The sequence below is a fragment of the Dipteris shenzhenensis genome, chromosome 15 (assembly GCF_047967505.1).
Source record: "Dipteris shenzhenensis isolate YYH24624 ecotype China chromosome 15, Dip_SZ_1.0, whole genome shotgun sequence".
In the NCBI taxonomy this organism is placed as follows: domain Eukaryota; kingdom Viridiplantae; phylum Streptophyta; class Polypodiopsida; order Gleicheniales; family Dipteridaceae; genus Dipteris; species Dipteris shenzhenensis.
In genome coordinates, this window is record NC_141610.1 from 45,102,329 (window position 1) to 45,125,099 (window position 22,771).

General features: G+C 42.4%; 1 protein-coding gene across 1 annotated transcript in view; it reads right to left on the minus strand.

Annotated features, from left to right (window-relative positions):
* Window positions 1-7,281: 7,281 nt before the first annotated feature.
* Window positions 7,282-22,771, minus strand: part of CTEXP (kinase family with ARM repeat domain-containing protein) — a 130,464-nt gene continuing 114,974 nt past the window's right edge. The window contains exons 17-21 of the mRNA XM_087385900.1: window positions 19,435-19,504; window positions 12,317-12,384; window positions 9,429-9,538; window positions 7,889-8,158; window positions 7,282-7,807 (exon numbers count right to left, since the gene is read on the minus strand). Coding sequence (XP_087242026.1) covers window positions 7,503-7,807; window positions 7,889-8,158; window positions 9,429-9,538; window positions 12,317-12,384; window positions 19,435-19,504 — 823 coding nt within the window. The 3' untranslated portion in view covers window positions 7,282-7,502. The remainder of the gene's footprint in view (window positions 7,808-7,888; window positions 8,159-9,428; window positions 9,539-12,316; window positions 12,385-19,434; window positions 19,505-22,771) is intronic.

Here is a 22,771-nt window from a genome sequence, read left to right on the forward strand (position 1 = left end):
TGACATTAGGAGATGCATATCGCAGGAGACATGATATGGGCAGTGATGAGCTTATATGAGTCATTCAAAGGGAGGGTATGCACCCCTCGAGGCTTGTTAAACTAGCACCATATGGGTGAAGCAGGGATGCCCTCTCTCACCAATACTATTTGGGCTTTACATGACATGATGACTCTCACTGACCGCTTGGGAGGTGAGGGATCATTGTTGGCTCACCTGATGATACAGATATTGTTGTATGCAGATGACATAGTCCTCCCATCTTCTTCAATAGTGGGCCTACAGCGGCACCTAGAGGTATTGCAGATATCATTTTCATCCAGGAGAAAAGCATTGACAATCATATGCATCATCATGAATGCAGCCTGCTTTCAGTCCCTCAATTCGTAAGATCATCTTGTTGTGTTCTATCTTCCTGCTCTTTTACTTCCACATAAAGGTCCGCTCTATTGACTTTGTTACTGGCATCGGTAGCTATTTCTTGCTTGATTGAGCTCACGTGAGTGGTGATCATATCCTTATTTGTCTTTGACGTGTTTTTGCACAAGAGGAAGGTGTCTTTGCAATGGTCAAATATGAAGGCTTGAAAGAGGGGGACAAGGTTGCAAAAAACCTTGACCTTGGGGAATTCCATGGTGACTTGCACTTGTGTGTATGCTCAAGCTAACCCCCGAGTTGGGGCCTGGGGCTCAACCCAACTCTGAGTGAAGACCTAAAAAGACTCAAAAGTGAATTGAAGAGAGGATGGCCAAAGTTTTGAGCTTTTGAACCTTGGGGGGAGAGAGAGAGAGAGAGAGAGAGAGAGAGAGAGAGAGAGAGAGAAAGAAAGAAAGAAAGTGTATTATTGTCCACTAAAGGCCAAAATGGGCCCATGGGACATCAAGAACTCTGCATACAAGATAGCACAAAATCAACATGCCACAAAGAAGAGGCATCGTCGAATATCATCTAAGTGCTACGCAATACAATGCAAGTGAAAGTACATAATGTCAGATCTGAGCCTAAATACAAAGTAAACTAGATGCAAGGAAACCGCCCCTGGGTGCAAAATGGGGGGATGAGTACAATATGCCAATGCAAAGATACAAGTCCAGGTGTCACGGAGTCTGAGAACCAAAATAATACTGGAAATCCTGTCCATCGACTCTGCCTCCTGCTATGAGAGTACAAATCTGAGCAAAGGTGAGGTGAGCGGCTGGTGGGGCGAGATCTCCATGAGTAAGTCTCCTCCAAAAAGCTGCCATCATCCTGGATCGTCTGGAGATGAAGCGGTGAGTACGTCCCCTATGTAACAAGATCCTGCGGCGTCTACAAACCATCTCATATGTACATCCACAGGGTGGAGGCATGTGTCCTATGTGAGCTCTGACCTCCTCGTGCTCCTCCTGGTCTTTGTCCTCTGGTATAGCGTGTGCCTGAGCTCTATTAGGCTGGGCTCTATCATGCTCCGGTCTGTGCTGATGGTCTCTGAGGTAGTCTCGTCGAAGCATAGTGGCCTCCCTGACATAAAGAGCTAGGCAATGCTGATCCTCGTAGTCCATCACTCGTGAGAGAGGTCCAAAGCCATCCGTGAAGAGACAGTGGAATCTACCTCTGAGCTCATAATATAGCGGGCATTTGCAAATGAAGTGCTCCTCTGAGTCCACCTCTCCCATGGTGCAACAAGGGCAGATCCTGGTCTCTCGGCCTGGTCGCCGTCCATCCTCCATGCGTCGCATCCTACCAGCCTCTATCTCGAGCTGATGCGAAGAGACTCTAAGCTGGCCAAGGGCAATCCTCAGTGAGTGGGACATGTGGATACCTGTATAGCCTGGTGGAATGACAAATCCATCCTCTGAGATCCGAAGGAAGTGGTCATGATATGTGGCCATCTTCGTCGGAAGCTGCGTGGGATAAATCCAAGTGCGATACGTATGAAGCTGCAGCAAGTCTGCTCTCGTGACCTGACTAAGCTCGTGGCGAGTCAACTCGAGATGAGGGGCATCTATGCTGTATCGGAAGGGAGGCAGTCTATCCATGTCTAGTCCAAGAGATGTGAGCCACCTAGTGAGTCTGAAGTACCAGCAGTATCGGGCCCCAGATCGTGCCAACTCCATAGAAGATGCAAGTGCTAACCATGGCAACCGAGCTCTGCCTGCTGCTGACTCTCCGAACTCCCTAACCCTGTGCAAATACATGACCGACTGAAACGCTGCATCCAATGCAAGGGGAGTAGCTCCAAATTCTGCTAGCATGATCTCGTGCGGAACTGTAGCCTTGGCCCTAATGAGCCGAGAGAACATGATGATCTGTAACCTCTCTACTCGTCTCCAATCTGCAGCGCCGAGGTCTCCTGCCCAGAAAGGAGCTGCATACATCGCAGCTGGTCTCACCAATGTATCAAAAAGCAAGGATTTCGTATCGGGATGCTAAAAGTGGGACTGAAAACACTGACGCTCAAGATGAGCCAACGAAGCATACCCTTTACTAATCCTATCTCGTGCTGCATATGTCATGGTGAAAACCGGTCCCCTGAAAACTGCCCCCAAATAAGTGTACTCTCTAACAAGCTCAATGGGCTGTCCGTCATAAGTGAAGCAAAACTCATCCGTGCTGTAAATACGATCAGAGGTGTTGAAAACCATAACCTTGGTCTTGCCAAGGTTTACGGTCAACCCCCTGTCCTGGCAAAACCTGTGGAGTGCCTCAATATGTGCCTGGAGGCCCTGAGCAGTAGAGGAAATGAGAACCACATCGTCCGCATACAGGAGGATAGGATTGGAGGATCCTGAGAGAGTAGAGCCCACACCGCCTGTCATCTGTACAAACATCTCTAGCTCATCAATATATAATCCAAAGAGAGTAGGAGAGAGCGGGCAACCTTGCTTCACCCCGATCGTGCTGCGTACCTCCTCGGAGAGCCCCTCATGTGTCCGAACCCGACCAGTGACCCTCTCATACAAAGCCATGATAGCCCACTGTATCTCTCCACTGAAGCCCATCTCGCGAATCCTCTGAAACAATCTGAATCCCGGAACTGTGTCAAATGCCTTCCTGAAGTCCACGAAGCAACAATAAAGCCGTTGCCTTCGTGACTTCGCCTCCTCTACCAGTGCCCTGAGTGTGAGGATGTGGTCAAGTGTCGAATGATCCCTGCGAAATCTAGCCTGCCCTCTGGCTCTGAGTCCTGTCGTCTCGGCATGGTCATTTATACGGCTTTCCAAAACTGATGCATAGATCTTGGCCATAACGTGGCCAATCATGATGGTCCTGTAATTCGACAGGGTCCCCCGACTTGTGGATAGGTACTATGGTATTGCCTAACCAGGACTGTGGTAGGCGTGTACAAACAGACTCATTGAGAGAGAGAGAGAGAGAGAGAGAGAGAGAGAGAGAGAGAGAGAGAGAGAGAGAGAGATTGAAGGGGTGACAGACCTCTTTTCACAAAAAAAAAACTTCGACAAGGCATAACTTGCGATCCAGGAGAAATTTGCACACAGTCCAAAAAGGAAAAGCGATCATCTTTTTGAGCTCTACGCGCCTGTCAAGTCAGAATCATTGTATGCAATTAGACACTACCAATATTGAAAGAAATCAATTGGTAAGATATTTGCAACAAATGACAAATTAATGCATGAACCATCAAATGTGAACTGCTCCTGGTGCATCACGGCTCGAGATGTATTGAAGATCATAAACTTGGTTTTGCCTAGGTTGACCTTCAAATCATGAGACTCACAAATGGCTCCGTTTCGAAGTAGTCATAGGGATCACCCAAATTGGCAAGGATAACACAAGAGCCATTTGAAGACAAAGGAAAGGTTGAGAGAATTAGCATATGCCTTAGCGCCATATGGGCCCAAGTGGTTGGAACAAGAAAGAGAGGGTGGTACAAGGAATAGGGTTGGCCCTCCTTTCAAAACATGACTTGTATAAAAGGCCGAGTGTTTGACTTGACTTCATAATATAAGGGTTTGAGCTTGTGGTAAGGCCTTATGAGAATTCCTCCTCAAGATTGACCGTATATTATCGCTTTTCACTATTTCTAGGCCGTTGGAGAATTTTTTCATTGGTTTGGGCATATAGAATGGGCAAAGGCCCTCAAGGTAGGAAAAGTCTGTGAAAGGCCTTCATGATTAAAGGGTTTGAGTTTGTGGCAAATCGTTTTGAGGATTCAAACCAATTTCCCTCTCCAGATGAACCTTATGTGGTGTTTTTACACTCTGTTTAAGTCTTTGGAGCCATGTCCCACCAGTTTAGATATATAGAATGGATGAAGAAGCACCGCTAGTTGCTCCTAATGAGGAAGGAATTAAGTCAAGCAATGAGTGCTCAAGGCCTTGTAATTCTTTTGACCACTCAATTGGCCCTCCACAATGGTCCTTTTCCAAGCCCTTGGGGCCACTTTCCATTGATGTGGGCATAAGGGTGAAGCTCCCAAGTCAAGTAATGAATGCACAAGGCCTTCATAGTTGTATAATTGAGCTTGTGGCAAGGCATTTTGAGGAATTGATTATGTTTCCCCTCTAGATAAACTATACACGGTCATTGTTTACTCTTTCTAGTCCTTCATAGCCATTTTTCAACGATTTGGGCATATGGAATGCATGAATGCCCTTGAGTCAAAAAATAAGCTCACAAGGACTTAATAGATCCCCATGATGTTCTAAAATTCCAATTAGTTTTAGTGTGGGTTCGTGCAAGTGATGAAGAATGTTGACAGGGAAAAATTAATGTTATGGAATGCTCCAAACCTTGGTGATTTTTCGTGGTTGGTCTCTGGAAGGTTTTTCCCATTGCCTCAAGATGCTTGTAATGGTGAGGGGAGGTTGAGTGCAGGGTGATAGAGAGGGAAGTGAGGGCAAGGGGGGTGGTGGCATATGAGGGAAGAGAGGGCAAGAGGGACAACGGCTGAAGGGAGGGAGAGAGGGAAGTGAGGTTTGAGGGGGGCGTCTAAAGGGAGGGAGAGAGGGGCAGAGGACGAGAGAGAGGAGAGAGAGAGAAGGTGGAGGTGGATACGAGGGGAGACGGAGATGCAAGGTGAGTAGACATGAGGGGCAAGGACGTGGAGAGGGGGGAGAAATTATGGGACTTTTAGCTTAGGTTAGCAGGTTAATTAGATGCATTAGCCACTTTTTAGCTTAGGCTAATATGTTGATTAAATTGTACTTAGGCACTAATTAATAGGACTTTATTTTTAGGAGCCATTAGACTTCTATGACATTTGAATATTCAAAACCCATTTCCCTCTCCAAATCAACAATACATGGCCTCTTGTCACTCTTTCTAAGCATTTCGAGCCATTTTCCACTGATTTGAACGTATGTCGTGGAGAGGGCCGTTGAGTTGGGAAGAGATATTGCAAGGCCTTGCTATGTAAAGCTTTGAGTTTATGGATCCAAAGCAATCTCTCTTCGAAAAGGTCACATATTATCATTTCTGCCTCTCTTTTGAAGACTTTGGAACCATTTTCCACTCATTTGGGAATATTGAATGGATGAAGGACATTGAGTTAAGAGATAACCTTAATAGATGAAAGGCTATGGCTTTTATTGCTCTGTTTAGGCCTTTGGAGAAAATTCCACTTATTTAGACATATGGATTGAAGGTTCTCTGGTTGTGGAAGATTCTTTTCAAGATTTGATAACTATACATGGTCTTTTTTACTCCTACGCCTTCATAGCCATTTTTCAATGATCTGGGCATATGGAATGCATGAATGCCATTGAGTCAATAAATAAGCTCACAAAGTCTTCATACTTGAAGGCAATAAGCCTATGTAAGGACATTTGAATATTCAAAACCCATTTCCCTCTCCAAATCAACAGTACATGGCTTTTTGTCACTTCGAGCCATTTTCCATTGATTTGAACATATGGTATGGAGAGGGTCCTCAAATTGGAACAAGATATTGCAAGGTCTTGCTACGTAAGGATTTGAGTTTATCAAAATTACTTTGTGGATTCAAAGCAATTTCTCTCTTTGAATAGGTTACACGTTATCATTTCCCCCTCTTAGAAAGACTTTGGAATGATTTTCTAGTTATTTGGGTATATGTTGAATGGATGAAGAACCTTGAGTTAAGAGACATAGCCTTCATACCTGAACTTTTATTGCTCTTTCTAGGCCTTTGGAGAAAAAATTGACATAGGGTTTGAAGGTTGTAGAAAACCCATTTGACGACTCAAATTCGCTTGACCCTTAAGATCACCCATTTATGTTCCTTTTTCACTCTTTCTAACCCTATGGAGCCATTTTGCATTGATTTTAGTGTACAAAATGGGTGAAGGCTCTGCAATTAGTATGCAAGGCATTTATAATGAAAGGGTTGGATTTGTGACCAGATGTGGATTCAAATTCATTTTCTCCTACGAATTAACCATATATGATGTTTTTTTGCTCTTTCTAGGTCTTTGTAACCACTTTCAACTATTTTGGGCATGCGGAATATATAAAAGCCCTTGAGTTGTAACCAAAAGACTGAGAAGGGGTGAGTTGGAAAAGGAACTTGTTGTCCCATATGAATGTGCCAATATGAACCCACAAGCAAAGTGCACAACTACATTCATTACAATACACCAACACAAATAGAGCCCTAGTATACCCATCCCATTCTCCTTCACGACCCTCCAAATATGCCTTAATATACTTAGTCAATTCATGTTCATTATGATATGTCCTAATATACCCAGCCCATTCTCCTTCAACACCTCCAAAATAGCCCCCAAGCCAACGCTAGATAGACACAATAAAGAAGAAGATAAATAAAGGTAAAAATTGACATTAAAAGGGACCAATAGCCAACCACCAACATTGATCCCTTCCAAATAACCCCCAAGCAATCCTAGATCGATGCAATATGGAAGGAGACAGATAACACCAAGAGGAAACATTGAAAGAGTACAATAATGGCCACCAAGATTGGTGGGACTATGGATTTCCATTATAGGCCAATTGATAGGAGTGTCAAAATTTGGGTTTCTTGTCATAAATTATGCTGATATTTCTGTCATTAAAAATTTGCAATGCCTAATTTTGTTGTTTTGTGATACCTTATTGCCTGTAATGGTATGTTTAGCTTGCAGTGCCAAGTGGACCAGATAAAGGAAGCCCATGTAGGATGACTTGAAAAAAATTTCCCACTGTGAATGCCTCTCTAGACTCTTGAAGTGAAAACCTAGTCTATCCAAATAACAGCCTTAATTCAATCATGTCTGCATTTCCTTGCTATTGACCAATAATCAGGTTCCTTACTATATTTTAAACCCTTTGACCTAACAGTGTTACTCCCCTTATGACTTGACTTGCTTTGGGACAAGATGTTAGGAATATGAAGCAAATCAATTTGACATGCAACAGTATAAAGAATTGATGGAAATGGAAGAGCATCGGCAAGCTACATCTTATGCTTGAAACATCCACAAATGAAAAAATAACCCTCATTGTCTCACATACAGATACTCACATGATGATACACTAGCAACTTTGAATACAAACTCAATACTGAGCCCATGGCCTCCATACTAATCAGAGCTCCGGTTAATACGCTGAACACCCAATTTCATAGGAGCAGTCCTTCCACGCCCTCGGCCAGGGCCTGTTGCCTGTGAGGTCCCTTTATTACCAAGTACAGCATCAATTGAAACATGTTGACCTTGTCTGACTCGTGAAGCCATTCCTAAACCTCTACTAACTGTTGTTGCACTAAGAGGCTTTACTGCCGTTGAAGGAGGCGGAGCTGCTATGGAAGCCCATGGATCATCATCATCTTGTATTTTAACATCCTCAGAAGCCCTCATTGTAGATTTTGCATGGTGTGGTTCTTCACCTGCATGACAATTCTAAATCAAGCTCTAAACTGAGGTCTACATTTAAAACTAGAATCCATTGAGCAATTTCGAATCATTACCAGCATTTGAAATAGGATTAGCAGAGTGCATCTTCTGAGACTGAATCGGTCTTTGTTGGGCAGCATGTATCCTTGAGAGGACGGGACGTGCTGGTTCTTCATCAATTTCCATATCATCCCACCCAGTTTTGTCATTTTCAGCAAGGGTACCATTGTCATCTGCATCTTCCCATCCATCTGTAGATGTCGGGGAAGAAGGAGCTACAGGATCAACTTTCTGCACATTATGTATTTTTGGTTGTGAAGGTTGGTTTTCTGTTGTGCTGGGAACTGTCCACAGATAGAAAACCACCTTAGAAACATAGCAAATTGGAAAGGTCAAGTAATGAATACAGTGCTTTCCAAAACTGCATCAACATGCACTTTTAATGCTATTAGGCTGGGTCTTTTTGATAAATTTCCTGCCTGAAAGCATAATAACTAATTACCATGCATCAAGTGTGTGAAAAAAGCAATTCTCTGGAAACAATTAGAATTGTATACGATTCCACTACCTACACATTACAATCCTGTAATAAGATATCAATGATATCCACAGTAGAATATGGATCTTGCTTTGGTCCAAAACATAATTCTGTCTATGGTGCGAAGAAACAAGAATGCTGCCACATAGCACAAGAGGCAAGAATAGGATGAATCAAAACTCATTCTGCAAAACAGAAAGTAGTCCTCAATCTCTAAAGAAGCTTCTTTTCTATTATATACCTAGATGAGTCCAGGAACATGCCCAAACTCATCCTCTAAAAACACAACATAGTGCAGTTTCAATCTCACGATAGTCACCCATAAGGTTGAAAACCATAGACTCCATCACGCATAGCAGGGACTAGCTACTATGACATCCCCACTGATGTCATCAGTGCCCAAAAATGGGTGTAGACCATAGTATAAACATATGCTCTCACACATACAGATCCACATACCCACACATACTTGAGCATCCATTTATACAAAGTCTTCGTACCAAGTTTCTATCGGCACTCCGGAGGTGAAGGGCAAACTTAGCCATCACAAAGGCTAGCACTAAAGGAGACGGCTAATCAAAAGGTAGTCCAAAATCTCTTCGTTCAAGCTACAACCATTTGTGAAGACTAAACGATTTCATTTAAGTCTCTCCCAGACGAGCATCTAAATCTAGCTGATAGGGCAACACACCACTTAAAATAGAAAGAATTATTGCAAAACCAGCAGGCCGCAACATGGACGAAAACTTCACAAGGTGAAATTTGCATGTTTGCTAATATGGCAGAAGCATAATATCTCATTTTAGAGATGGTAGTCGAAACGAAGCTGTCAGCAACCGTACTTAAGCTATCAGATAATTATAGTCGACGGTACAATTGCTATTACCACCTCTGATTCGAAACCGTACAATACCTAGATGAGTCCAGGAACGTGCCCAAACTCTACAAAAGTACTTTCTAAATCTCTGAAGAAGCTTCTTCCTATTATACTTTACTTTTCCTCTACAAAAGTATTTCTAAATCTCTGACTAACTACAGAAACTCCGATGTCTTGCTTGCTAAAATGAGAAAAGCACCTGAAATTTGGGGCATCAATGAATTCGTGCTGCTTGTAACTGTGGCAACAGCGATAAGAGATGGCTGTTCAGAGCCTTTCCCTTTTAAAGTTAGAGAGCTCATTGCCCACCTGCATCATTGAGAAAAAGCTAATTTAGTATTGCCAAACCAAAACAAATATTATGACCATCATTCATCTTGTCTCAAAAAATTGCAGTGTGTGTGGCACTCTCGTGCTATGCCTAATTCACTTAAGAGAGGGTCTCATTTATCACATCCCAAAAAATCGCACGCTTCAAAACTGAAATGCTATTGACATTTGAAATGACAAATTTGGGGTTTTGGCTTTGCTACTTGGGGATCCATTATGCAAAATGATTCTGGCATCACTATGACACAGACAAAGTACATATATATTATACAGACAGTTAGAGCGATATAGTTCGGGATAGCAAGCCCATTTCTACTCCAATAGATCTAGGGCCAATGTTATCCATGCAAAAGAAAGCACCTTTGCCTGGACTAATAGATTGAAAGAAGTTTTAAAGCTATTAGTCAATTGATAGCTACACTCCCTATGCTAAAAGGAGTTTATCCAAACCAGCTTTTTGTACTGTAGGAGCTATGTTGATCCGTAATGGACGACCAATAGCTTTTGAAAGTTAAAAGCTACTTCCAACATAATAAGACTATTCAACATATGAGAAAGAACCTTACGACATTATCCATGCTTTGAAATCATGGAGACACTATTGTTATAGTGTTAGGTTTGAAATTCTCTTTGACCAAGAGTAATTACACAATCAAGTTGAGTCAAAAGGCCGAAAATAAACAAAAGAATAGTGGAATGGATGATATCTAATTGTGATATTAGAAAAAAAAAGTAACCTGATAGGCTATAGCTGACAGTTTCATAATTGAGTAAATGTGAACATGATCACTTATACTTGAAGATTTGGAAATTAGTAAAAGAAGGGGCCAGATGGAGGTTACATCAACTAATGATAAATATTCTGAAGTTTCAACACCTGGTTATTATTAATGAATAAGCAACAAAACTAGGAAGAAGTGAGACGTTGGTAAGTACCTATAGTCAGTTCCGAGAGAACAAAGTGGAAAAGTATACCATAATTGATCGTTATTTACTCTACAAGGGTTACTTTTATAGGGCTATCTTTCATAAGTTGAAAACAAAGATGTAGATGTCAGGCTGAGTGTCTTGCATAGCAGCCCCCCTCTTTTCCCCTCTCTCTCCTTGATCTGCTGAAGTTTGGCCCTCTTGGCATAGACCTGATTGATGTTCCCCCTTCTTTCCTATCTCTCCTACCCGCCTTGGTTGAACTTGGGGGGTTTTCTTTCTTAGGGCACATTGCTGCTGGTTTCATCTTTTGTCTTAGGAAGGAATTTTCAGTTCGAGGCAGTGTCTGGTTTGAAGTGCCCTTTTCTACCGCATCAAGTTTAGGAGAGTTAGAAGAATAGATCTTCACCGTTTCTATCATCGCTGTTTCAATGGTTCCTTTTTTGAGCATGTTTTTCACTATTCGCTCCTTCGAGATAGTTTTTGGCATGTGTGTTCTACATGCTGGAGGAAAGCAGGCCACTATTTGTTCCCCCTCGAACCATTTCTGCCACATCATGTGGGAGGAAAGCAGGCCCCTACATTGCATGTAGAACATTTACAATACTTCAGAGGATAGGTGAGCTTGCTTAGATATTGGCCCTACTAGAAGGATATAGAGTACTTCTAATATAAAAATGACTAATTGAAAGCAATTGCCTCCTAGAAGCGGAGATTCTCTTGGAGTTGATTTAACCTTTAGTACTTCCACATGAGCTAGAGTGAATTCTTGATATATAGGAAAAACACATCTGGCATACAATGATTGAAGAATACCTAGTGAACTAGAAGGATGGTTCACAAGTGAACTACTACCTAGGAAACTAAAAAGCTATTTCTTAATGTTGCTGCCCCAGCATGTCAACTCTTTAGAGGGAGAAAATGTTACATTGTTTGCAATGCAAGGTAACATTATCCTTAGAAGGTCATCTCGAGACTGAAAAAGCTAAGGTGGTCATTTGGTTCCATGACTCTATGTTCCTCGTACGATAAGGAATAGCCTAGAGTCCTAAGTGTGCTAGCTATTCTTAGTGGCTAGCTCATAATTAGAAGATGACCACCAATGGGCTTGGGGGTGGCAGGATTGTGCATGTAGATGCTTGGAGTTGTCAGGCATGAGTGAACTGCCAGTGCTAGGTAGTGATCACACCTCTACACAATCATATGCCTCAATGTGACATAAGTGAATGTAGCTTATCTTCTAAGGAATAAAATTTCTTATTACTTTTAAGTGATCCGAGCTAACCTAGAAAAGTTGTGACTGTTTCTTTGCTTGTGTAAAAACCAGTCAAGATCAACAGCTTTGCAAAACTTTGGGGTTAGCAAGAGGATGAATGATGGCTAGAGAGGGCCCTCCTAAGATTCATTTTGGGTAAACTTAGCTTCATGAAAGCTCCAAATTGGGATCTACCCCTCTAGGCTAGGCCATGGAGTTCAGCCCAGCTAAGAGTAGGAGGTGTAGGCGAAGGGAGGACCAGGGCACCAAGAGTCCTTGAGACCGCTAAGTTTAGGAGTAAGATGGAAAAGGATTTGCTAACAAAGATAAATAATATTGTTGTTTCAACCTTTTTTAACATCAAAGAAGTCAAAGGCACATGAGATCAATACAAAGTTCATAATTTTTTTGAAACTAAATATAAGGAATTTGTATGATAGGTAAAGGTTTTTTATGGTCTTAAATTATGCTATCCAAACACGACTCTTTTTAGTCCAAGATTATACTTGAAAAATGATACAATCTGCATATTTCTGATCTTATCAACCAAAAGAAACACATTTAAAAATAATTACCCAAGAATGCTAGAACCAGTAGTCGTTGCAGATGAAAAATTGGTTGGTGCTTCATCACCTATGTCCACCTGGAGATTCAGAGACAACAAACCCGAATTGATATGAATGAACAAAACCTAACAAACTATCAGACATATTCTATTACGGAGAGTTAAAACACAATTCTAATACAAGCTTTTATTGCCACGTTAACTCCATGCATTTGCCTCCAAAAAAGTTTGTCAGCAAGTTCAATCTCATCTCGATAAGGAAAAACAGGGCTCCGCAACAAACTTTGGTATTCTATATTGAGCTCGATCAAGATTCTACCTAAGCATACGTGTAGAAGTGCTTTTGTCATGATGAATGCATATAGAAGCCTCCAAGATACCAGCAATAATTATTGATGGGTTTGATTTAAGCATGTAGACAATGCTAATATCTTCACATTCCAGGGGTGCAAGCTTTTCCCAAAGGTATTGTAGGAATTTGCCAAGCGAAGACTCTGATCTCTAATTCTTGGTATGACAAGGGTTCGTGCTCCCTTTTTACTAGGATAATCAATATTCCTGTTGGAAATAAATGGAGAAAATGCACATTTTGCTTGAATTCCAGATCATAGAAATTTTACATCTTAAGGAAGATCTCAAATTACTTGCCAAATGGAACCTATGATGTCCTTGCTTAGCCATTCTTTGTCTTAACTACTTTTGCGCCAAGGGAACACGCAGTTCGTTAAATGCTTCATAAGGGACTGGCATGTGTCTTGGAAGTTAGCATCTCATACAGCCAAACTGAAAGAATCTGGCACCATAGTAAAGAGGAGCTTATCTATGTTGGCAATGGCATATGAGATAGTCACCAGATATGCTCGTGGTCGTATGTACAGCCCATGCAACCACATAGACAATTTTCTCCAGAAGATGTTCTACAACAAAGGAATGAGGTCTATGTACTGATATCGGTCCTGCACCCTCCATACCGTAGTCTGCAACCAGGTTGATGAGCTGAGAGACTCCTCTCTATATCCAAAAGGCCCTATCCAAGTTTGCTCTGTCGCAGAAAAGCTGAGGACCTGATTGTGCGAGCCATGCCACAGATCCCCACCATGCGATGTGGCAAGTCTCTTCATCATCCTGCCCACCAGCTGTGCAATGCCCTGCCAAACCATCTGGGCTCTCTGCAATCCCATATGTGCTGAATCGGTTCTAAGTCTGTGAAGCAATGCACGCATCTGGGATCTGCACCGAGGGTCTATCTCCTGGTGTTGATTGTGAGTCTGCCATCTTGGACCTGTTAGCATTTGACCTCATTTGACAATCCTGACTGTATAATCAAAGAATGGGAGTGCGGTGTGAGGAGATGCTGCATTGACCCATCACCAATCTCCTTGATGACAAGCTACAAAGGGCATCCGCCATATAGCCAAAGGCGCTCACGGATTGCCCATGACAAGAGAAGGGTGTGACAAGAGAAGGGTGGGGGTCTGTGACGATGACCCTCGCTGAAACCAACCACTCCAGTTGTGTGTAGAATGGCATCCTTGATTGGCTCTTGCTTTGTCAAATTTGATTAGCCTCGTCGTTAGTTTGCAGATACACGCGAGAGTCGGCATACCGTGATGAGACTAGAGAGACAGGTGGAGTTCGTGGATCGAGAGTAGCAATTTTATATAGGTCATCTCTCACTAGAATGATCTTGACCGAGAGGCATGACACACATGCCACGTTTCTTTCAACTCAAGGGGAAGGCTCCAGTATAGCTGACTACCTCATGGGATCCACTGCCTTCCCTTTACATCACTGACTTTCTATCTTCATGCCTAGAGCCAATCATATTTATCTCTTCTTTAGCCTATCCATCCCCCACCACATGCCACATACCGGGACACCCTCCACCTGCGCCAGATACCATGACATAAACTTCAACTGTAGGCTGATTTTCGAGTATGCCTTTCTACCCTACTCGTAGATCTTGAGGACAAACCACCTCTCGAGGGTTGAGCTGTTGTGATGTACCACTCCCTTCATGTTGCCGCCCTCCACACCTTTCCCTACACCACATGCTCCATGTGGCCACTACCTATTGGCTCAATCCCCTACAATAGCTGGTGATGACGAGTGTAAGTCATTATGCCACCAACTCAGATTCACCCCACCTCCTGTGCACTGTTCACCACCAGTGATATTAGACACACAGCCCTAAAACTACATAATGGCCGATCCAAAGATCACGAGGAACTGAAAATTGCATATGGACTAAGTAACCTAGCCTCGAACTTGGCAAACTGTAATGAAGTGGTTTGCATTGGTTTCCCACACACTTGAACCCTTAATACTTAATGCCTCGATACTCCACATGTAGGTTAGCCAGGTTGTGAAGCACAGGGGGCTTAGAGTTGCTGTACACAGGCAAGCTTTTGCACTAATCTCACGACCTTGGATCACATCCTCGTATTGCAAGGTGTCATTGAGGAGGCCAGAGCATGAAGACAGAGGGATTACTGCTGCTTTAAATATTTTCACAACATTTTAACACACTGCCATGGGCTTGCCTCATCAGGCACCTACATAATCTAGGATACGATTTGAAGATTCTTTGGGCAAGTTTGTCACTTTATGAGAGGATTTTAGGAAGGTCCAAATGATGCCTATCAAAGATATTTATATTTCCTAAGGCAATGCCCAATGTTATGTAATAAAGGCTAGGGACACTTTTTCTAAGTGTTGGAAATGGAAGTGAGAGAAAGGAGCTGAAGCAAGCTGGAATGAAATTGCGGTAACATCAATGAACTACAAAGCTAGGGTAGACATAACTCTAGCATGAACCGTAACTGGGGTCATAAGTTGTGTGGTGACTAACTTACCCACAAACTCAACCTCTAACTAAGGTTAGGGGTAAAAAACCGAAAAAGTGTCCCTACCCCTTATTACATAACATTGGCCACTACCTTAGGAAATATACATATTTCTTACGCCCCCTACAGCGACAACGACACAGTGTACAAGGTAAACATCAATCACCTAACAACTATAAGTTTAAAGCTTTGCGAAAAGCCTCAAACTTTAGATGAGGTAATGCTTTGGTGAAGATATCTACCACCTTCTGCTGTGTAGGTCAGAAGACCAAGATGATGTCCCATGCATGTAGCTGCTCCTTGACATAATGATAATGAATTTCAATGTGTTTTGTATGAGCATGAAACACAAGATTCCACGCCATTGCAATGTCACTTTGATTGTCAATGAGAATTGGAGTAGGCTCCTCCAAAGATGCATGGAGATCACTCAGCAAACGCCTCAGCCAAATACACTCGACCGTGGTCGTGAAGGCGGCCTTATACTTAGCCTCACATTAGAAATAGACATTGTAGACTGTTTCTTGCTTAACCAAAAAATGCACTAGTGTACAAGAAAGAAACTATTACCACAAGTGGTTTGCCGAGTATCAAAATCACCAACCCAATCTGAATCGCTGTAAACATCCAAGTGAAAGTCACCCCTCTTGGGAAAGAGCAAACCAAGAGATCGGCTGCCCTTCAGATAACGGAACACACACTTCACAGCTTGCCAATGTGAAGTCTTTGGGCTGTACATTAACCTGCTGAGACATTGTATACTGAATGTAGGTGTGTTGCACAAATAAATAAGGCATCCCATAGCTTGGTTGTATATAGAGGCATCAAAAGGGTTCACTGTGATAATGAATGGAGAGCTTAAGCCCCGGCTCCATAGGTGTAGAGATGGGCTTGCAATTCTGAAATCTGAACCGTTTCAAGTGCTTACCAATCTATCATCCCGTATAAATTGGATGCCCAAATAGTAGTGAAGCAACCCCAAATCTGACATCTTAAATATCTGCTAGAATTCAGCCTTAAAATCTGTAATTTTTGCGGACTATTCTGCATTCCCAGGCTGGTAAAAAAGGCATCTATCTTTGCATACCAAGCTCGAGGAGCTTGCTTCAAACCATACAAGGTCTTTCTCAGTTTGCATTGTTGCCGGGTTTCACAAATCTAATGGTCTGAGAAACAGAGATCTCCTGCTGAAGTCCCCATTCAAGAATGCAGTTGTGATGTCCAACTGATGAATCTTCCATCCATAAAATGCAGCCAATGCAACCAGACCTAACGGTGTTCATATGAGAAGTGGGGGCAGACAGACAAGCGGAAGCACAAGCTTGAATTGAAAGGAGAGGGTTTAGCGAGTAGCTTAAGTGAAAGGCGAAATGAGGAGAAGCAGCAGGCAAATTGACAGAGACATACAAAGACGCACAATAGGACGGAGTTTATGGCGCATCAATAGGTGCATCGTTGGTAAATCGATTAAAGGAAGTTGTAGAGGCTGAAAGGGAAAAACCCCCTTGGAAGAACGTCACACAGCACCCAAAAGCAGGGAACTTGCAAGTTGCAAGCATAGGCAAAAAAGCACGAATGTAAGATGAGAAGATTGGAGCAGCTGCTAGGGAGAATTTGCGCGCCACACTTTTTTTTTTTCGAGTGAAAATTTCGTTGCTTTGTATTACAAGAGAGCTTCCCAAAAAGGGAAAGCTGGACAATACATCAACAGAAAATCTCAGTATAAGAAAGATATACATCACAATCTATGAAGTGAGTTTGCAGACAATCAAAGAGAGATTGCTGCAAAGATCTACGGAAGAAAAACAAAGTGGATAACTGAGGATCACCAAAGACCCTTAGATTGTGATCTATCCATAGAGTCTAGAGCGTCCAGTATCTAACCCAAGTAAAAAACAAATCAAACTCCATCGCCTTGGATGAATGCCAAAGAGCCAAAAGAATTTTCCAAAAACAACATTTGGAAAACGAGCTCTCAAATACTGTCCAATGATACCTAGTAAATCATGAGTATGCGGACAAAGCGAGAAGATATGAAGCACAGATTCCCGCAGAGCATAACATCGCTGATAAACAACAGGAGCAATATGTCTGCGTGCCATAAGCTGCCCAGACGGGAAAACTCCCAACAAAACTTGCCACAAGAAAATCTGTTGCCGAAGAGGAACTTTAGAATCCCAAATATAGTGTAGTCTCTTCCGCCACCACTTTAAAGGTCGATGCATCTGCCAAATCTGATTTGCTCGGTCCAAAGTCCAAGGTGAAGGCAATAGAACTTTATAGAATGCCGATACCATAATATGAGACAATTTCAGCGGACGGGATGTGGACACAGAAGGCTGAATAGTCCAGTCCTGAAGCCTGTCTTCAATCTCGAGAGGAGGAACCGGTAGAACAGGCTTAAGCATAGAATCAATGGTATGCCACACAGGGCGATAATGCATCCCCGGACGATATTTTGCAGCCGCCAAAGGAAAAGAAAGGAGAGTATAATCATCATGGATGGCATCTGCCACCGAAGAAATACCTTTGAAAGTGAGAAAATAGGAGCGTCTAGGCTCTTGCATTGCAAGAGGCGGATCGAAAGCTCTAGACCAATGTATGCTTTCAGCTCTCAAAGAGTTGCTCCGGAGCCTAACATGCAACGGCCAAGTCGCCAATTTTCAATATTCAAGCTTCTTTTCCAAGAACCCAGTCTGTTTGTTGACAACGGGTCATCATCCAACCCAAAGTATAACCCAAGTGACAAACTAATTGAGTAGGCGGAACAATCTCCCCTGGCCATAAAAGACTATGCCAGTCTTTAGCATGCAATGGTAAGAGCTTTGATTTCTGAAAATGGACATGAAGACCACCAGCCATGCCATGTATAGAGAGAGCATGCATAAGGAAAGAAAGGTCTATCTCAATGTTCTTCGGGGTAAAAGAAGAATCATCAGCATAAGCTTGAGCAATCATTGGACAACTCCCTTGTATTTCCAAACTATGGAGCATATTAGTAGCCACCAAGTGATCCAAGTATTGAAGCATCGGGTGTGTGGCAATAGCATACAAAAGTGCACTGAGTAGACAGCCTTGGCGCGCGCACACACACACACACAATTTTTTTTTTTTTTGGGGTGTTTCTCAAAACCTTCTACCAAGAATTTCAAGTACTAGAAAAACCATGAACATCTTTCTTGACTTCACCTTGCTTGTAGATGTGTATCGAGTATCTTACTAGCTATTGAAAGTGGCCCTCGAAGTTCCAAATACTCCAAATGAAACGAAATATATTTTATATCTTGACACTCTCACCATGGTTTAAAGTAATACACATGAATGAAAGTAGGCAAGATGAGGGAGCTTGGATTTTATAGCCGTTAATATAGTTGAAGTAGGTCCCGAACAGAAGCAGTTACAAAAGTAACAAACAAACTCCTTTATACCTCATCCCCTCTCAACTTCCACTCCATATTCTCTACTAATTGATAAATATTATATTTTGGGAACATTTGAGAGCCCTATTTTCAAAATCCTGCAACAAAGATTTGGTTTTACAAACTATCCTTCTTCTGAACCTACGGTACAAAAGTTCTAAATGCAACACACACACACACACACTTTTTTTTTCCCAGGTGAAATCCTTTTGTCCTTATATTACCAAAAGCAGTCCCAAAGAAAGGCACAGGCAATTACACACTTTTTTTTAGTGAAGCTTTTGATTGATTATATTACAAGAGTAGCAACCTCAAAACAAGGCAGCTGAAATTACATCAACTGAAAATATCAGTGTATGCTAGATATACATCATGATCTATGCAGCGCGTCTACAAGCAATCAAAGAAGGATTGCTGCAGAGAACACTTCAAAAAGCCAAACGAGGAAAATATGGGATCACCAAACACTTTACAGTTCATGTTTGTCCATAAAGTCCTGAGTGCCCAATAGCGAACCCGAACAAAGAAAAGATGAAACTCCGGTCTGGGTGGATGAAAACCATAGAGCCAGAAAGACTTCCCAAAAGGAATAGTCGGGAATCTCGCTTGTAGGCGCTGCCGAAGAAGATCAATGAACTCACGAGAACATGGACAAAACCAGAATAAATGAGGCACACACACACACACACCATGCGTGCAAATTGTTACTGGACTTAGGATCTCAGAATGTTCACATGCATTATTGATGCTTACATTGCAATCATCATCATATAGACAAGGGGATTGGAGTATAGCTTTTATTTGATGAGCATATCAGCAGGCTAAAGCAAAGACAAAAGCATAAGCTGTGAAAACCATCTGACCTTTGCATAATGATGTTTAACAAGCTGTAAAAACTGCTCTGTTGAGTCAAAAGCTTTGGCTCTCACATCACTGCAACAAACACAATACGATAGAAGCAATTAGTCATTCAATGATTAATTGATTTCAGCGGACTGGCCACCAAGGTATCTACTTATAACAAACAAAAGGTTTTCCTGAAAACCACCAGAGGCATGCATAGAATACAATAGAAGCAATTAGTCATTCAATGATTAATTGACTTCAACGGCCGCTCACAACTATTCACATAAGACAAACAAAATCTTTTCACGTTTTGTTTCCTGAAAACTGAAGGATGCATGCTTTGGAGGAATTTAAACAAGCATCACAGTAGAGAACAACGTGCTTTTTCAGTGGCTAAACATTTTTTTTGTTCCACAAATGCGTTCAGCCTCTAAGAGTACCTCGTCCTACATATGGAGTAATGTGTCCAGGATGTGCCTTGAATGTACCAATGACTACCTCTTCAATTTAAACGGAAACTTATTCTCAACTAGGCTAGATGCTCACAGTCCTCCAAATCTCATTGTATAGAGTACACTGCAAATGATGGAATGGTATCTGTCAAAAGAAGAAATGGTTAATTCTTAACATCCAAAGCACTATGAGGTTTCAAAGAGCAACCCTCCATTGCCATGGTAAGATTGAGGGGCCTAAGATCTCACTAGTCTACTAAAATTGGTTGAATCAAGGAGGCTTTAGAGGGCAATGGCCCTTGTGTGATAATCACTACCATGTCCCAGGAGGGGTATCCTGACCTTTCGGGTAGGTTCTCACGACCATGTGGGAGTAGGCAACTTCTAATGAATCCCACATGCATGTGGCAGCGTTAATGGCCCTAAGATCATGTAACAGCCCTAGTCTTCTCTTACGTCCAAGGCCCTTTGGCAGAAGGGTGAGAAAGAAGCAGTTAAATGGTGGGTTACAGCCCACACATGGCCCCAAGTGCCCACAAGAACTATCAGTGATTTGCATGACACTCTTGTGAGAATATTCTCAAACCTATCTTGAAAAGTTTATGAAGGCTTGAGAGTGGTGTTTGATGCCACTAGAGGATAGGTCCCTCCCGTCCGTCATGCTGAATCTATGGTTTGGATTCTTTAATTGTTGAGACGTAATAGTGATTTTTCCACAATGACAATAACTTTCACGCTTGAAAATACTCAAAGAAGGATCCAACATCTCTTTCAACATGGAGAGGAGCACCTCAATGGGGCATGCTTCACTTTACAAGGTAAAACAACTTGATTGGGTCCTCTCCACCTCAGCTCCTGACAGACCTTCAACCGAGATCTCTTACTTCTTCAGAGAGTTCATTCATGCAACAATTTTCATCTGTGACTCTGCAATATCCTTAGTGAATGGTACCCTTTGGGATTTTATCTCAAGCATGTTGCTTTGCGGAATTTGGTGTGCATGTTGCAGAGAGTTTATGCAAGGAAATGGAGAGATCTTATCTCAGCTTTGATCCAAAATCGTCCACCCATTGAGGAGGTAGTGGTGTTGGAATATGGAAGCAAGAACTAGAAACTAGAAATGAAATAACAAGATTGAAAGACAAGAAATACCTTGAGAAGAGTGTAGACAAGACACAAGCTAGACAGATAGATTGCAATGATGTGACCCATGAATATATGGGCCAAAGTACAAGACATAAAGCAAGAGTGCTTATGGGATAATTGTAGAAGTGCCACATGGCACACACTCAAGACATAAAGACTAGACTAGACTTAGACAAATGTAGACTAGGAAATAGTACACTTAGTGTGCACTTATCTCCAACACCCTCCTTAAGTGGACACTAGGAGTAAGACAGAAAGACAAGACTAGAAGACAGACATAAAGACTGATAGACTGAGAGACAAGATAGAAGACATGACAGACAAAGATCCTGAGACACCCCTCCTCAAGTGATATCCTCATATGGGTCCACAAGGGTAGGGACAAGATGGATCTAAAACAAAACACAGTCAGATTGATAGACAAATAGACAGACAGACAAGACTAGATAGACAGAAGACTGACTGTAGACAAACAAAAAGACCAAGACACTAGAATCCCTTGACCTACATCATCGGTGGTCAAAGTGGTAGACAAGAAATAGAAGTAATCAGAAAGCCCACTTCTCATCATGTGAGGAAGGAACAGCAGGATCAGCTGATGGAGATGTTGCAGCAACATGGGCTGAGGTAGATGCAGGGGCTGATGTAGAGGTTTTGGAGTAGCAGTCCCTCTCCCGATGATTATCACGGCCACAAATGGTGCATGGATGAGCCTTGAAGCAGTCCTTCTCTATATGATTAGTTTTGCCACAATGGGTGTAAGGCTTTCTTACCTTAGAACTTCCTTTCTTTGCTAAAAATGCAGTGTCAGTTACCTTTCGTTGTTGAGTTCTTTCTTCCTCTTGGAGAGCATTGATGATACCCTCAAGAGAAGGATTATTATGATACTTGAAGGTAGTGACAAGAGTAGCATAGGTGTCAGGTAAGCTTTTGAGAAGCACAGCAATAGCAATATCTTCGGAGATGGGAGACTTGACTGACGCAAGCTGAACCATAAGACTGCGAAGATAATTGACATGAGAGGCTATAGTAGCTCCTTCCTGCATATGTAGATCAAAGAATGAGATCATAAGTGCAATCTTAGAGTTTTTAGATCGGGCTCCAAAAAGGGTATCCAAAGTGATCCATGCTTGAGGAGCAGACTGTATGTCGGAGATGTGATGAATGTAATCATCTCCAAGGCCAAGCAATATGATAGCATAGGCTTTGTCGTTCTTGGCAGTGACAACTTACTCAGAGGGACCTTCAGGAGCAACACGGTGAACAATGTCCCAAAGACCTTCTTTCATAAGATGGCACTTGATTTTGATTTGCCAAGTATGAAAGTTGGACCCATTGAATTTGTCGATAGATATGAGAGAATGAGAGGAAGATGCCATGTGGGAAGGTCTTACCTCTTGCTAGGATGCAAGGGCAGTGTCTATTCCCTTACAATATTGCAGAAATAAATGAAAGGAGAGATCCAAGAAGCCGGTGTCCTCACCACTTTGTCAAGGCCATAGCATATGACAGCCCATCGAAGCAGGAGGAACCAGCCAAAAAGAGAGACTGCTCAGCAAACTGAAAGAGGCAAAGCACAGTACCTTAATCCCAGGTAGAGGTAGAGGTGAAGAAAGGGGCGCAGTCCAGGAGGTCGAACAGATGGCGCAGATCTCCGTGAAGATGGAGCAGATCTCGAACAGCAGAGCTGGAGAAGTCGGCCTGTGCAGGTACGGATTCCGTACAGTCGTACGGACTGTACGGACAGCGGAGTACG